Raw genomic sequence first — 17,097 nt, forward strand, 5'->3', positions numbered from 1 at the left:
CTTATACTTCTTCAGACTGATGTCAGGGGAGAGGGAGATACATAGATAAGGAAGTGTAAGGTGTGAAAACAGGATAATGGGAATGCAGATCAAGGAAAATGTAGAATAGATCATTGTTAGCTGGGTCAAGTTAACAAATCAAACAGAGATAAAATGTTGTCGGAGACAGCAAGACTGGTCGGAGAACTGGGAAGGAGGAGGGGATGGAGAGAGAGGGAAAGCAAGGGTTATTGAAGTTAGAGAAGTCAATGTTCATACCGCTGGGGTGTGAGCTGCCCAAGCGAAATATGAGGTGCTGTTCCTCCAATTTGCGCTGGGCCTCACTCTGACAATGGAGGAGGCCCAGGACAGAAAGGTCAGAGTGGAAGTGGGAGGGGGAGTTTAGCAAACAGGTGATCAGGTAGCTTTAGGCAGACTGAGCGGACGTGTTCTGCGAAACGTTCGCCGAGCCTGCGCTTGGTCTCGCCGATGTATAAGAGCCCACACCTGGAACAGCGGATACAGTAGATGAGGTTGGAGGAGGTGCAGGTGAACCTCTGCCTCACCTGGAAAGACTGTCGGGGTGCTTGGACGGAGTTGAGGGGGGAGGTATAGGGACAGGTGTTGCATCTCCTGCAGTTGCAGGGGAAAGTACCCGGGGAAGGGATGAGTGGACCAGGGAGTTGCGGAGGGAACGGTTTCTGCGGAAAGGGTTGGAGATGGGAAGATGAGGCAGGATCCCGTTGAAGATGGCGTAAATGTCAGAGGATTATGTGCCGTATGCGACAGCTGATGGGGTGGAAGGTGAGGACTGGGGGGGAACTCTGTCCCTGCTACGACTGGGAGGAGGGGGAGCAAGAGCGGAGCTGCAGGATATCGAGGAGACCCTTGTGAGGGCCTCGTCTCGAAACCTCTTTACTCCAGTTGGACTCAGATTGTGTTTCAAATGTTATACCTGATTAAACCTCTAGAGTGGGCTGTAAATTCAAAGCTGACACTCTTACCTTTTATTCATTTTTCCAAACATCAAGTATTTTGGCTTCCCTCGTTGGGTGTGGTAACTGCAGAATAAACAGAGCCGTGTTAATGAAAGCAGGGGGCAGTGGCCGATGAAGCCCGCCCCACCATTCAACATCACAGTTAATCTCGTGGTTCCTGCCACCATCTCTTTGGGTCCTGCCAGCATCCAAAACTGTGCGGACGAGGTCGGGGACGAACTCTCGAGGTCGGGCCGAAGACGGTGTCTCGAGCCTTGGCTGAGGTGGGCGGGCCGCGTCGCCGTGAACCAAGGACGGTGGACGGTGGCGCAGCGGTAGAATTGCCGCCTCTCAGCGCCAGAGACCCGGGTACAATCCTGACTTCTGATCCTAGGGTGCTATTCCCTTATCATGTATCTATACACGGTAAACGGCTCAAATAAGCTCTGAACTACATAGACTATTATTGTTATTATCGCAATATTATTGTTCGTTTTTGTGTTTGTATGTGCGCACGTGTGTGTATATATATATATATGTGTGTGTGTATGTATATATATATATATACACACACATATATATATATACACACATATATATACACACACACATACATCTATATATATATATATATATACACACACACATACATATATATATCATATATCATCATATCATATATATACAGCCGGAAACAGGCCTTTTCGGCCCTCCAAGTCCGTGCCGCCCAGCGATCCCCGCACATTAACACTATCCTACACCCACTAGGGACAATTTTTACATTTACCCAGCCAATTAACCTACATACCTGTACGTCTTTATACACACACATACATATATATATACACACACATATAAACATAGCACAAAAAGTAAGGAAATATGTGTTTGGTAGATTATTTCTTTGTTGTAACAATGCTTCTTGGCAATAAATCTTATACCGTTGGAAAGCCTGTTTATTTCCCTTTTAAATGGTGCCACATTTGTAAGGAACATGCATTTGTGGGATGAGCAGCAGAGCTGAGTATATGGGTTGCACCCATGAATAATTTGCCAAATCTTCTCTTCCAATGCCAAACAGCTTATTCTGCTGTTGCTATTGACTCTTGTTTTGAGCTTCTGATTGGCACCTGATTGGCACCTGATTGGCAGCATCTGTGAGCATGGGCCCTGCTACAGTGGTCAGTAGGTGTCTGCTCCAAGAATCGGCATGCCACGTTTGACTGATCTGGATAGGGCCCATGCGATAGGGCAACTTCAAGCTGGTGTTCCGCAAAACCAAGTTGCGGCATTATTTGCAGTGAGCCCTAGTACCATCTCCAAAGTGAAGGCCAAGTTCCATATAACGGGGGATGTCAGAGACAGGCCGCGAAGTGGGCGTCCCAAGAAGACGACACCCGAAGAAGACCGTTTCCTCACCCTGTCAGCACTTAGGAACCGTAGGCTGTCTTCTACAGATTTGCAGTCAAGGTTTGCAGGACGATATGGCCGACGGCTCTCTGCCCAGACAATTCGGAACAGACTGCACGCAGCCGATCTCCGGTCTCATAGGGCTGCCAGGAGGCCTGCCATGACTGCCCTTCACCGTCAGGCCCGTTTGCGCTGGTGTCGGCAACACGTGCACTGGAACCTGAACATGTGGAGGAACGTTATGTTCAGCGATGAGTCCAGATTCTGCCTACGGCAGTTGGATCATAGGGTCAAAATGTGAAGAAGACGCGGAGAACGCTATGCTGATTGCTGCACCGATAGAGTAACATCTTTTGGTGGAGGCAGTGTGATGGTGTGGGGCGGCATTTCCCTCACTGGAAAAACGAGGCTTGTCGTCATTGGAGGCAATCTCAATGCAGAGAGATATCGAGATGAGATTCTGCAACCAGTGGTAATCCCATATCTCCAGTCTGGGACCGAACTCTATCCTCCAAGATGACAATGTTCGCCCCCACAGAGCAGGGTTTCTCAGAGACTACCTCCAGAATTTGGGAGTGGAGAGGATGGAATGGCCTGCCAGCAGTCCTGACCTCAACCCCATTGAACACTTGTGGGATCAGCTTGGGCGTGCTGTTCGTGCCAGAGTGACCAACACAACCACGTTGGCTGATTTGCGACAAATGCTGGTTGAAGAATGGGATGCCATCCCACAACAGTGTGTGACCAGGCTGGTGACCAGCATGAGGAGGAGGTGCCAGGCTGTTGTGGCTGTGTATGGTTCTTCCACACGCTACTGAGGCTCCTGTTTATTAAATGAATAAATTGTTAAATTGCCAATATGTCTTGTTTCTTCAGACTTCAATCATCCAATCCACCAAACAACACCGAACAAGAGTCAATGGCAGAATAAGCTGTTTGGCATTGGCAGAGAAGATTTGGCAGATTTTTCATGGGCGCAACCCACATTCTCAGCTCTGCTGCTCATCCCACAAATGCATGTTCCTTACAAATGTGGCACCATTTAAAAGGGAAATAAACAGGCTTTCCAACGGTATAAGATTTATTGCCAAGAAGCATTGTTACAACAAAGAAATAATCTACCAACACACAACTTTCCTTACTTTTTGTGCTATGTTTATATATATATATATACACACATACATATATATATATACACACATACATATATATACACACATATATACACACACACATATATATACACACACATATATATATATACATATATATATATACATACACATATATATCTACACACACACACACATATATATATATATATACACACACACATATATATACACACACACATACATATATAAATATATATATGAATGATCTATATACATGTGTACTCTGTGGATTGACGCCTTGTCGTGGTGGAGCAGCTTGCGTTGTCCTGAGATCCTGAGAGCGATGCCGTCTGGAGCTACGCTCCTGGTGGGGTCACCCGTGGCGGTAAGGTCGAGGGGAAGGTCCCTGACAAAGAGCAATCCAACCGAGACCTCAATGGTGGAACAGGCGGAGGATGACGGCTGCCTTTAGTGGAGCGTCACAACGGCTGGGAAGGCGGATGGATGAAGGCTGCAGTGGGCAGGTGCTGCAGACGGGAAGGTAGACCTTTTCTGCCTAATGTGTCTGGGGCAGATGAGGCTCGTCAGCCTGGGAAGGCAGTCCATCTAGGAGAGGGAAAACTCTGATCTAAAACCTCCACTGCCTTGTGGCGAAATCCAGTCATGGAAAAGGCTCCAGAAGTAAACCCCAAGAAAGATCTGGAGTCGGAGTCCCTAAGGCAGTTGGTCGTTGTCCACCTCGTTCTGGCAGCTCCTGCAACGGCGCTGGTGCCAAACTGTAACGGCTCTGCTGTTCCTTTGGATCGTTTGGCGACGTGGAGAGGGGGGACGTGCTGCATGGGCAACAGCCTGCCCTCCGTAAGACATCGCCCAGGCTTGCATCCATCCGCACATCCACACTGCTCTAGCCGAGGTGTGGAGCAAGCAGCCAACACCCAGGATGCATCACCCATGGTCAGCCATGACCAAGGGAGGCCTTGGGCCCTGCAGAGAGTAGTGCGTTCGGCAGAACCTATACATCAGGAGGTGCAGATCCAGAGCCAGCAACATTATGGGGGACCCCTACCACCCCAGCAACGGACTGTTCCAGCTGCTACGGTCAGGCAAACGCCTCTGCTGTCACGCTGTGAAAACGGAGAGGATGAGACGGAGTTTCTTCCCACAGGCCATCAGGACTATTAACTTTTATAACTCCAGGGACTAAATTTTTTCTTCTCTGTATTAACTTTAATTTATATGCTGTAACTGTAATTCTTTTTTTTCAATCCTGACTACGGGCGCTGTCTGTACGGAGTTTGTACGTTCTCCCCGTGACCTGCGTGGGTTTCCCCCGAGATCTTCGGTTTCCTCCCGCACACCGAAGGCGTGCAGGGTTGTAGGCTAATTGGCCTGGTTATAAATGTAAAATTGTCCCTAGTGTGTGTGAGTGTGAGAGAGAGTGTGTGTGTGTGTAGATTTTTATATTTTAGATTTAGAGATACAGCGCGGAAACAGGCCCTTCGGCCCACCGGGTCCGTGCCGCCCAGCGATCCCCGCACACTAACACAATCCTACACACACCAGGGACAATTTTTACATTTGCCCAGCCAATTAACCTACAAACCCGCACGTCTTTGGAGCGTGGGAGGAAACCGAAGATCTCGGAGAAAACCCACGCAGGTCACGGGGAGAACGTACAAACTCCGTACAGACGGCGCCCGTAGTCGGGATTGAAACCGGGTCTCCGGTGCTGCATTCGCTGTAAGGCGGCAACTCTACCGCTGCGCCACCGTGACAATTAGAGCACTATTTTTTTTATACCACTTTGATTTTTCAATTCTGTGGAAAAATAGCTGACAATCTGATGTTATTTAATGTCCACTTGGAGCAGACGGCACCCGTCGTCAGGATCGAACCCGGGTCTCCGGCGCTGCATTCGCTGTAAGGCAGCAACTCTACCGCTGCGCCACCCGTAGCGTTAGCGTGCGGGGACCGCTGGTCGGTGCGGACTCGGTGGGCCAGTTTCCGTGCTGCATCTCCAAACTAAACCAAACCAATCCAAAGCGGACTGGGCGGCAGCCGAAGGAGACGTTCCAGGTTGCCCTACCTGATCATGTGGTCAGCGTAGGCCCGGCTGCAGCTGGTACTGTAGCGACACCGGGAGCAGCGAACGTATTTGGGGAAGTGGTTGCTGATGTTGTTGATGTTGGTGATGTCAAAGTTGCACTCCAAGCACACCTGGTTCCCGTGCAGCTTCCTGTAGGCGCAGGGCAAACGGGGAACAGTTAAACTCAGCGCCTCTTCAATGGGGAAATACTACAGGTAGGAAGGAACTGCAGATGCTGGTATGGCAACTGCTCTGTCTCCGACCGGAAAGCACTGCAGAGGGTGGTGAAAACTGCCCAACGCATCACCGTTTCCTCACTCCCCTCCATTGAGTCTATCCAGAGTAGGCGATGTCTGCCAAGGGCGCGCTGCATCGTCAAGGACAGCTCTCACCCCAACCACAGATTGTTTACCCTCCTCCCATCTGGGAGGCGCAACAGGTCTCTCCGTTCCCGGACCTGCAGGTTCAGGAACAGCTTCTTTCCTGCGGTCGTTACCTTACTTAACTGCGCTTCAGTGATTGCTGCCATATCCTCCCCCCCCCCCTCGGGCACTCCTCCCATCAGTGGCTGATTTCGCTCACCGGAATTTCCACTACCGCTACTGTGCATATATTATATGTTTTACTACTCCATCACATGCACTCTGGTTAAGATGCTAACTGCATTTCGTTGTCTCTGTACTTGTACACTGCACAATGACAATAAAGTTTGTATTGTATTGTAAACTGAAGATAGACACAAAAAGCTGGGTCGACACAAAATGCTGGAGTAACTCAGCGGGTCAGGCAGCACCTCAGGATAGAAGGAATGGGCGACGTTTCAGGTCGAGGACCTTCTTCAGACTGAGAGACAGGGGAAATTGTAACGAGAGATATGGAAGTCCTTCAGACTGGAGAAGGGTCTCGACCCGAAACGTCACCCATTCCCGAGAAGCGATGGCTGCAGATTGAGAAACAGATGACACTGAACGGGACAGAACGCGTACCTGATTTCTTGCATGTCGATTAGCAGTGTAATCATCCTCTCCACAGTCTTCTTTTTGTCCAGTTTGAGGGGAGGCTTGGCGACGGAGGCAACCGTGTGGACAGTCGAGCAAGTCGCGGGCTCCGGGGCTTTCGGAAGCACGACTGGCGGGAAGACTTTCCTGGCCGGGACCTCTTGATTGGACCCCCCTGCCGCTCGCGCCTGTCCCATCGAGGTCCGTATTGTAACCTGAAAACACAAGTGCTGTTCCGTTAGTGCATCGTCACCTCTTCGGAATCAGCAACCCATCGAGTAAAAGGATGGACACAAAAAGCTGGAGTAACTCAGTGGCTCAAGTTACCCCTCAGATACCTATTAAATCTCCCCCCCCCCTCACCTTAACCCGTAAAGCAAGGGCTGATTTGCGTAACTTTTGAGTGCGAGGAGGCGCAGAAAGTGCTGACCAGGCTGTAGATTTTAGATATTTAGATTTAGAGATACAGCGCGGAAACAGGCCCTTCGGCCCACCGAGTCCGTGCCGCCCAGCGATCCCCGCACATTAACACTATCCTACACACACTAGGGACAATTTTTTTTTAACATTATACACAGTCAATTAACCTACATACCTGTACGTCTTTGGAGTGTGGGAGGAAACCGAAGATCTCGGAGAAAACCCACGCAGGTCACGGGGAGAACGTACACACTCCGTACAGACAGCGCCCGTAGTCAGGATGGAACCTGAGTCTCCGGCGCTGCATTCGCTGTAAGGCAGCAACTCTACCGCTGCGCCACCGTGCCGCCCTATGTACTGTACTCAGTACATTTTCCGATACTTGGCTCAGATAATCAGTGCTGAACCAGTGTTTAAAGTGGATGAGACTGGATTATATTAGAAACATATGCCTGAATGTACTTGTGCTGAGAGAGCTCAAAAGGCTGCTCCAGGATATAAACAAGCAAAAGATTTGACCCGATTGTTTGGTGTAAATGCTTCGAGTGAACATTTTACTGGTTAATCCTTCAGAGAACCCTCAGGCATTAAATAAGATCTTAGGGCTGCATGGTGGCACAGTGGTAGACTTGCTGCCTTACAGCGCCAGAGACCCGGGTTCAATCCAGACTACGGGTGCTTGTATGTACGGAGTTTGTAAGTTTTCCCAGGGTTTTCTTCCAGAACTTCGGATTCCTCCCACACTCCAAAGACATACAGATTTGCAGGTAGACACAAAAAGCTGGAGTGACTCGGCAGGACAGAGAGCCTTCTTCTCTCGACCCGAAACGCCACCCATTCCTTCTCTCCAGAGATGCCGCCTGTCCGACCGAGTTACTCCAGCTTTTTGTGCCTATCTTCGGTTTAAACCAGCATCTGCAGTTCCTTCTTACACAGGTTTGTAGGTTAATTTGGTTTGGTACAAGTGCAAATTATCCCTAGCGTGCGTAGGATAGTGTTAATGTGCGGGGATCGCTGGTCGACGTGGACTTGGTGGGCCGAAGGACCCGTTTACACGCTGTGCCTCAATAAAAAAGAGATGAATTGCTTGGGGTCATCTCTGTCCTGCAGAATGGCATGTGTGATGTTTGATGCTATGAGGTTGCAGGGTGACTTGGACAGGTTGTGTGAGTGGGCGGATGCATGGCAGATGCAGTTTAATGTGGACAAGTGTGAGGTTATCCACTTTGGTGGTAAGAATAGGAAGGCAGAGTATTATCTGAATGGTGTCAAGTTAGGAAAAGGGGACGTAGAACGAGATCTGGGTGTCCTAGTGCATCAGTCACTGAAAGGAAGCATGCAGGTACAGCAGGCAGTGAAGAAAGCCTATGGAATGTTGACCTTCATAACAAGAGGAGTTGAGTACAGGAGCAAAGAGGTCCTTCTGCAGTTGTACAGGGCCCTAGTGAGACCGCACCTGGAGTACTGTGTGCAGTTTTGGTCTCCAAATTTGAGGAAGGATATTCTTGCTATTGAGGGCGTGCAGCGTAGGTTTACTAGGTTAATTCTCGGAATGGCGGGACTGTCATATGTTGAAAGACTGGAGCGACTAGGCTTGTATACACTGGAATTTAGAAGGATGAGAGGAGATCTTATCGAAACGTATAAGATTATTAAGGGGTTGGACACATTAGAGGCAGGAAACATGTTCCCAATGTTGGAGGAGTCCAGAACAAGGGGCCACAGTTTAAGAATAAGAGGTAGGCCATTTAGAACTGAGATGATGAGAAACTTTTTCAGTCAGAGAGTTGTGAATCTGTGGAATTCTCTGCCTCAGAAGGCAGTGGAGGCCAATTCTCTGAATGTATTCAAGAGAGAGCTAGATAGAGCTCTTAAAGATAGCAGAGTCAGGGGGTATGGGGAGAAGGCAGGAACGGGGTACTGATTGAGAATGATCAGCCGTGATCACATTAAATGGCGGTGCTGGCTCGAAGAGCCGAATGGCCTCCTCCTGCACCTATTGTCTATTGTCTATTGATTGAAGACTGATTTATGAACTATTTTGTTCCCCAAGTGTAGACTCATTTGACGTTTAAGATTTTACTGGTTCTCGATAACTGGCATTCTGCATTTTTGGAAGATTTCCACCCACACATCTACGTAGTCTACTTGTCACCGAACACAACATCAGTTCTTCAGCTCAAGGTGTCATGGCATTTTTTAAAGCAAACCATCTCCGCAAAACATTTCCACAAGCTAATGAAGGGACTGATGCAGCAGAAGGCAAGACTTTTAAGGGGATTTTGGAAGTTATACATAGAAAACATAGAAAATAGGTGCAGGAGTAGGCCATTCGGCCCTTCGAACCTGCACCGCCATTCAATATGATCATGGCTGATCATCCAACTCAGTATCCCGTACCTGCCTTCTCTCCATACCCCCTGATCCCTTTAGCCACAAGGGCCACATCTAACTCCCTCTTAAATATAGCCAATGAACTGGCCTCAACTACCTTCTGTGGCAGAGAATTTCACAGACTGACCACTCTCTGCGTGAAGAAATGTTTTCTCATCTCGGTCCTAAAAGACTTCCCCCTTATCCTTAAGCTGTGACCCCTGGTTCTGGACTTCCCCAACATCGGGAACAATCTTCCCGCATCTAGCCTCTCCAGCCCCTTAAGAATTTTATATGTTTCAATAAGATCCCCCCTCAGTCTTCTAAATTCCAGCGAGTACAAGCCGAGTCTATCCAGTCTTTCTTCATATGAAAGTCCTGCCATCCCAGGGATCAATCTGGTGAACCTTCTCTGTACTCCCTCTAATGGCTAGAATGTCTTTCCTCAGATTAGGAGACCAAAACTGTACGCAATACTCCAGGTGCGGTCTCACCAAGGCCCTGTACAACTGCAGCAGAACCTCCCTGCTCCTATACTCAAATCCTCATGGGTGCTAAGGTAACGGTGATCGCATTGAACACAGTGTCTACATGAACAACGTTGTACAAGTCCGGGGGCCAAGCACAGAATTTTTGTGGCATGCTTTGCATTTTGATACTTGCTTCAAGAGAATATCAATTAAGAAGCATCAGTTAACGTATCAAAACAGTAAAGGAGCAGCGAGCGCAATGGGCTGTGGTCAAAGTTTACAGGACACTCCTAACCTTGGTTCCAGGCTGTAGACCTTCCAGCTGCTTTGGCTTCTTGAACGTCTTGTGGTGTTCAATCTTGTGTTCCATTTTCTCCTTGGCACTGATGAACTGCAGCCTGCACTTGTTACAGGGATATACACTTTTCTTCTGAAACAAGATAAGACAATTAAGGAAAAGCCCGAAGCCGACACCCTTCAAAGTATGTGTTAGGAAGGAACTGCAGATAGAAACATAGAAAATAGGTGCAGGAGGAGGCCATTCGGCCCTTCGAGCCTGCACTTCCATTCAATATGATCATGGCTGATCATCCAACTCAGTATCCTGTACCTGCCTTCTCTCCATACCCCACTGATCCCTTTAGCCACAAGGGCCACATCTAACTCCCTCTTAAATATAGCCAATTAACTGGCCTCAACTACCTTCTGTGGTAGTCCTAGACTCTCCCACTAGTGGAAACATCCTCTCCACATCCACTCTATCCAAGCCTTTCACTATTCCGTATGTTTCAATGAGGTTCCCCTTCATTAAAGTCATGTCAGAAGGAATAAGAGTAGAATTAGGCCATTCAGTCCATCAAGTCTATTCCACCATTCAATCATGGCTGACCTATCTCTCCTAAACCCATTCTCCTGACCTCTATTCCACCAGAAGGTCACAAGGTAGTTGAGAATTCCACAGATTCACCACTCTCTGTGTGAAAAAACTCTCTGTGTTGGTTTACACCGAAAACAGACGCAAAGTGCTGGGATAACTGAGCGGGACAGGCAGCGAAGGAATGGGCGACGTTTTGGGTCGAGACCTTTTGTCCGTTTCGACCTGAAACGTCGCCCATTCCTGCTCTCCAGAGATGCTGCCTGTCCCACTGAGTTACTCCAGCATTTTGCGTCTACCATTCACAGTACACACCTTTCCCCATTCAACATGACTGGGAATTAGCAGTGCTTGGATGGAGTGAGCACGTTTAGTTTTGAGATAGAGCGCGGAAACAGGCCCTTCGGCCCACTGAGTTCGCTCCTACCACCAATCACCCTGTGCACTGGCACTATCCTACACACACTAGGGACTATTTTACAATTTTACCAAGCCAATTAGCCTACAGATCTGAACTTCTTTAGAATGTGGGAGCAGCCGGAGAAAACCCACGCAGGTCATGGCAAGAAAGTACAAATTCCGAACAGACAGCACCCGTAGTCAGGATCGAACACGGGCCTCTAGCGCCGTAAGGCAGCAACTCTACCGCTACGCCACCGTGCCACCCCATGCACAGGTCCAACCTTCGCCATCCATTTTCCTTCCAAAACATATGTTGAAAGACTGGAGCGACTAGGCTTGTAATCACTGGAATTTAGAAGGATGAGAGGGGATCTTATCGAAACGTATAAGATTATTAAGGGGTTGGACACGTTAGAGGCAGGAAACACGTTCCCAATGTTGGGGGAGTCCAGAACAAGGGGCCACACAGTTTAAGAATAAGGGGTAGGCCATTTAGAACTGAGATGATGAGAAACTTTTTCAGTCAGGGAGTTGTGAATCTGTGGAATTCTCTGCCTCAGAAGGCAGTGGAGGCCAATTCTCTGAATGCATCCAAGAGAGAGCTAGATAGAGCTCTTAAGGATAGCGGAGTCAGGGGGTATGGGGAGAAGGCAGGAACGGGGTACTGATTGAGAATGATCAGCCATGATCACATTGAATGGCGGTGCTGGCTCGAAGGGCTGAATGGCCTCCTCCTGCACCTATTGTCGATTGTCTATAACACTCTGAAGGTGTGGCCAGCCCATGACATTGCAGTACATTGTCCCGACTCGTCATCATTCATGGGCACGTCTAATGCAGCCCAAGAGACAAACCACCTCTGCGGAGACGTGGAGGGTGAAGTGAAGGAAAAAAAAAAAAACCCTTTTAATCCCAAGAGATCCAGGAATAGTCCAAAACCAGTTGGAGGCATGGTGCGTGGAGAAGGCACTCACCTGGTGCTTCATGTAGTGTTGTTGGTAAGCACAACTGTTCTTCAGCACTTTCAGACAGTATGGGCAGAGCAAATTCTTAGTGTCTTCGTGAATCATCCGGAAATGGTTGTCCACCTCTAAATACACGGAGGAACGGTACTCGCAAACCTAGGGGAAACGAAACACGTGGAAATATTTCAGTTTCAGCATCTCCCGCCGAGTTACTCCAGCATGTTGTGTCAGAAAATAACTGCAGATGCTGGTGCAAATCGAAGGTGTTTATTTCACAAAGTGCTGGAGTAACTCAGCGGGTCAGGCAGCATCCCAGGAGAGAAGGAATGGGTGACGTTTTGGGTCGAGACCCTTCTTCAGACTCCAGCATGTTGTGTCCTTTTATGTATTAACCGGCATTTGCAGTTCTTTGTTTCAATGAAATATTTTTAATGCCCACATTAGATTAAAGGACAGCCTCCAATTGTTTAGTTTAGCTTAGTTTAGCAATACAGCGCGGAAACAGGCCCTTCGAGTCCCTGCCGATCAGCAAGTCTCACACACTAGCGCTATCCTTTACATACTGGAGACAATTTACAGTTCCACCCAGCCAATTAACCTACAAACCTGTACGTCTTTGGAGTGCGGGAGGAAACAGGAGCACCCGGAGAAAAGCCACGCAGGTCTCGGGGAGAACGTACAAACGTGCAGACAGCGCCCCTAGTCAGGATCGAACACGGGTCTCTGGCGCTGTAACGGGTGTTCTTTTAGAAAGGAGGTGAGGAGGATCCTCTTAAGTCAGAGGGTCGTTAATCTGTGGAACTCATTGCCACAGAGGGCTGTGGAGACTAAATCAGTGGATATTTTTAAGGCAGAGATAGACAAATTCTTGATTAGAACGGGTGTCAAGGGTTATGGGGAGAAGGCAGGAAATTGGGATTAGGAGGCAGAGATCAGCCATGATTGAACGGCGGAGTGGACTCGATGGGCCGAATGGCCTAATTCTACTCCTATACCTTGTGAACATGTAAGGCAGCAACTCTACCGCTGCGCCACCGTGCCGTGTTTTAAAGAATTCAGCAGAACGAGTGGTGCAGGTAGAAAGTTTTGTCAGCTTCTCATGAGGGTGGATGCAGAGAGGTTGCCGGGGAGTCTGGAACCAGGGGCTACAATTCAGAATGAAGAGTAGGCCATTCACGACCGAGATGGGAAATTTATTCACTGAAGGTTGCAAAGGCTTAGTCGTCAAGCACGACAATTAGCTCCCTTCGGACACCAACACTGAAAACATACTCGGATCTCTGCTTTGTAGACCTAAGTGAACGATCTCACATTTTTCCACATTGCATACCATCCACCATGGAGATTCAATCAGAGAGCATCTAGTCATTATCAATCTGCTTTGCACATGCAAAGATTGCTCCACTTGATCTCAAGTTGATCCATTCCCCACGCAGCAAAACAAATTCACAAGTTATAGAAAGATTTCTGGTCGAGACGTTTCGGGTCTCGGTATCTCAGCTGCACGGAGGCAGAGAGGAGAGCTCTTCAGCGGGTAGTCCATAGAGCTCAGAGGACCATCGGAACACAGCTACCAGCCTTGGAGGGCATCTACAACACGCGATGCCTCAGAAAAGCCACCAGCATCCACAAAGACTCCTCACACCCCTGCAACAGTCTGTTCGGATTTCTACCGAAATAGCAGACGCTACAAGGCCTGCTATGCCCGCACCTCCTGACTCAGGAACAGCTTCATCCCCAGGGCCATAGCTGCTATGAATCGGTCCTGCTGAGCCGGATGGTCACATCGCACAGCGAACCGGCACAGATCTACTTGCACTTTATTCTGTTTTAAAACTGTTCTAATTTGTTTCATTGGGTTGCTTAAATGAATACTGACCAGCTAATTAATTTATTGCATCGTATGGGAGGCGCATTCCCAATCTCGTTGTACCCCTGTACAATGACAATAAAGATGTATTGTGGTGTATTGTATTGTATTAAGGATCTCGACCCGAAACGTCAAACATTCCTTCTCTCCAGAGATGCTGCCTGTCCTGCTGAGTTACTCCAGCTTTTTGTGTCTATCATCGGTTTAAACCAGCATCTGCAGTTTCGTCCTTCACGAGTTCTAGGAGTAGAATTAAGCCATTCGGCCCATTGAGTCTACTCCGCCATTCATTCATGGCTGATCTATGCCTCCTAATCCCATTTTCCTGCCATTCTCCCCATAACCCTTGACACCCCACTGAGTCCACATCAACCAGCGATCCTCACACATTAACACTATCCTACACACTAGGAACAATTTACACTTATACCAAGTATACAAAAGCATTGGCTCAGTATAAATGCAAATTGTCCTTAGTGTGCGTAGGATAGTGTTAGGTCATAAGATCATAAGTAATAGAAGAATTAGGCCAAGTGACCCATCAAACCTACTCCGCCATTCAATCACGGCTGATCTATCTCTCCCTCCTAACCCCATTCTCTTGCCTTCTCCCCGTAACCTCTGGCACCCGTACTAATCAAGAATTTGTCTATCACTGCCGTAGAAATATCCACTGACTTGGCCTCCACAGCCCTCTGTGGCAATGAGTTCCACAGATTAACTACCCTCTGACTGAAGAAGTTCCTCCTCAGCTCCTTTCTAAAAGAGCACCCTTTCTGTTCGTGGTACCTGACCTGGAAGGGGGAGCCTGCCGATCCGACCCCTGCTCATCCCCCAAAGACCAGAGATCAGGAGGATGGAGCCGGCCACAACAACAGACGCAACAGGAGAGGTGCAGCCCAGGTTACAGTATTCAATAGACAATAGGTGCAGGAGGAGGCCATTCGGCCCTTCGAGCCAGCACCACCATTCAATGTGATCATGGCTGATCATTCTCAATCAGTACCCCGTTCCTGCCTTCTCCCCATACCCCCTGACTCCGCTATCCTTAAGAGCTCTATCTAGCTCTCTCTTGAATGCATTCAGAGAATTGGCCTCCACTGCCTTCTGAGGCTGAGAATTCCACAGATTCACAACTCTCTGACTGAAAAAGTTTTTCCTCATCTCCGTTCTAACTGTGTGGCCCCTTGTTCTGGACTCCCCCAACATTGGGAACATGTTTCCTGCCTCTAACGTGTCCAACCCCTTAATAATCTTATACGTTTCGATTAGATCTCCTCTCATCCTTCTAAATTCCAGTGTATACAAGCCTAGTCGCTCCAGTCTTTCAACATATGACAGTCCCGCCATTCCGGGAATTAACCTAGTAAACCTACGCTGCACGCCCTCAATAGCAAGAATATCCTTCCTAAAATTTGGAGACCAAAACTGCACACAGTACTCCAGGTGCGGTCTCACTAGGGCCCTGTACAACTGCAGAAGGACCTCTTTGCTCCTATACTCAACTCGTCTTGTTATGAAGGCCAACATTCCATTGGCTTTCTTCACTGCCTGCTGTACCTGCACGCTTCCTTTCAGTGACTGATGCACTAGGACACCCAGATCTCGTTGTACGTCCCCTGTTCCTAACTTGACACCATTCAGAAAATACTCTGCCTTCCTGTTCTTACCACCAAAGTGGATAACCTCACACTTATCCACATTAAACTGCATCTGCCATGCATTCGACAACTGGAGAGGGGCTTTCATGCACAACGTCCCGTCTCCAGTTCAGTCAGGCCGCTGCACTTGCAGGAAGGGTTCAGACGCAGCAGCGTGAAACTATTGTACCTGACACACGTAGGGCATTTCGCCAGGTTTGTGGGTGTCCTTCATGTGTTGTAGGAAAAGCTGCTCGGTTTCAAATGCTAGCTCACAGATCTTGCACTTCGCTGAAACGGAAGGAGAGCCAGTTAAGGATGAGAGAAACACACAATGGCTCACAAATTATCGACCACATTTATTAACCTAAACTACCACCATCTTCCAAATCCGTAATTCAGAGAGACATGCAAGCAGAATTAGGCCATTCGGCCCATTGAGACCGCTCCGCAATTCGATCATGGCTGATCCAGAACAAGTGGTCACACAGTTTAAGGGTAAGGGGGAAGTCTTTTAGGGCCGAGATGAGAACGTTTTTTTTCACACAGAGAGTGGTGAATCTGTGGAATTCTCTGCCACAGAAGGTAGTTGAGGCCAGTTCATTGGCTATATTTAAGAGGGTTAGATGTGGCCCTTGTGGCTAAAGGGATCAGGGGGTATGGAGAGAAGGCAGGTACGGGATACTGAGTTGGATGATCAGCCATGATCATATTGAATGGCGGTGCAGGCTCAAAGGGCCGAATGGCCTACTCCTGCACCTACTTTCTGTTTCTATCTATTCTTGCTTCTTGATCTCATCCTCCCGTCTGCTCCCCATAACCTTTGACACCCTTACTAACCAAAGATCCGTCAAGCTCTGCTTCATAAATGGCCAATGACTTGGCCTCCACCACTATCAAAGATAATAGATCAGAGCAAGATAGACCACTCCGTCAAAATCACCTATATTGAAGTGTAGTACGCGAAGGAGCCATTTTAGTAGGCAAAACCCGCCGTTCGCTCTGCCTCTCGCAGTGTAATCAGTGTTTTGGGGGAACAGTATGTGTGATGATACCATAAAAATGCAAAATATTTCACATCTATCAATTCACAGATGTTTGTTATTTTTCTTTTAAAATGTTTCTGCAAGTTTCTGCCTGCTAAATTGGCGACATGACATACTACGGTTTTTAGGGTCGAGTGGTGTATCTTGCTCTAATCTATTATCTTTGACCACTATCCATCGAAGAATTCCATACATTGATCACCTGGCCGGAAAAAAAAATCCTCCTCATCTCCATTCTGAATGTGTGTCTTTTTATTCTGGGGATGTGCCCTCTAATCCTCGACTCTCCCACTACTGGAAATATTCCCTCCCGCTACTGTAAATATCCTCTCCACATCCTTGCGCACAGCGACCACGAGTCAATAGACAATAGGTGCAGGAGGAGGCCATTCGGCCCTGCGAGCCAGCATCGCCATTCAATGTGATCATGGCTGATCATTCTCAATCAGTACCCCGTTCCTGCCTTCTCCCC

The 17,097-nt window shown here is 48.2% G+C and overlaps 1 protein-coding gene across 10 annotated transcripts in view; it reads right to left on the reverse strand.

Moving 5' to 3' along the window:
* Window positions 1-17,097, reverse strand: part of pogzb (pogo transposable element derived with ZNF domain b) — a 90,992-nt gene that overhangs the window by 19,012 nt on the left and 54,883 nt on the right. For 9 of the 10 annotated variants that reach the window (XM_078432023.1, XM_078432028.1, XM_078432025.1 and 6 more), the window contains exons 11-16: window positions 15,770-15,870; window positions 12,079-12,225; window positions 10,124-10,258; window positions 6,554-6,780; window positions 5,568-5,717; window positions 984-1,040 (exon numbers count right to left, since the gene is read on the reverse strand). In XM_078432023.1, the coding sequence (XP_078288149.1) occupies window positions 984-1,040; window positions 5,568-5,717; window positions 6,554-6,780; window positions 10,124-10,258; window positions 12,079-12,225; window positions 15,770-15,870 (817 nt within the window). The remainder of the gene's footprint in view (window positions 1-983; window positions 1,041-5,567; window positions 5,718-6,553; window positions 6,781-10,123; window positions 10,259-12,078; window positions 12,226-15,769; window positions 15,871-17,097) is intronic. The other variant, XM_078432019.1, reaches the window with a different exon arrangement.

The sequence above is a fragment of the Rhinoraja longicauda genome, chromosome 44, assembly GCF_053455715.1.
Source record: "Rhinoraja longicauda isolate Sanriku21f chromosome 44, sRhiLon1.1, whole genome shotgun sequence".
Lineage (NCBI taxonomy): Eukaryota > Metazoa > Chordata > Chondrichthyes > Rajiformes > Arhynchobatidae > Rhinoraja > Rhinoraja longicauda.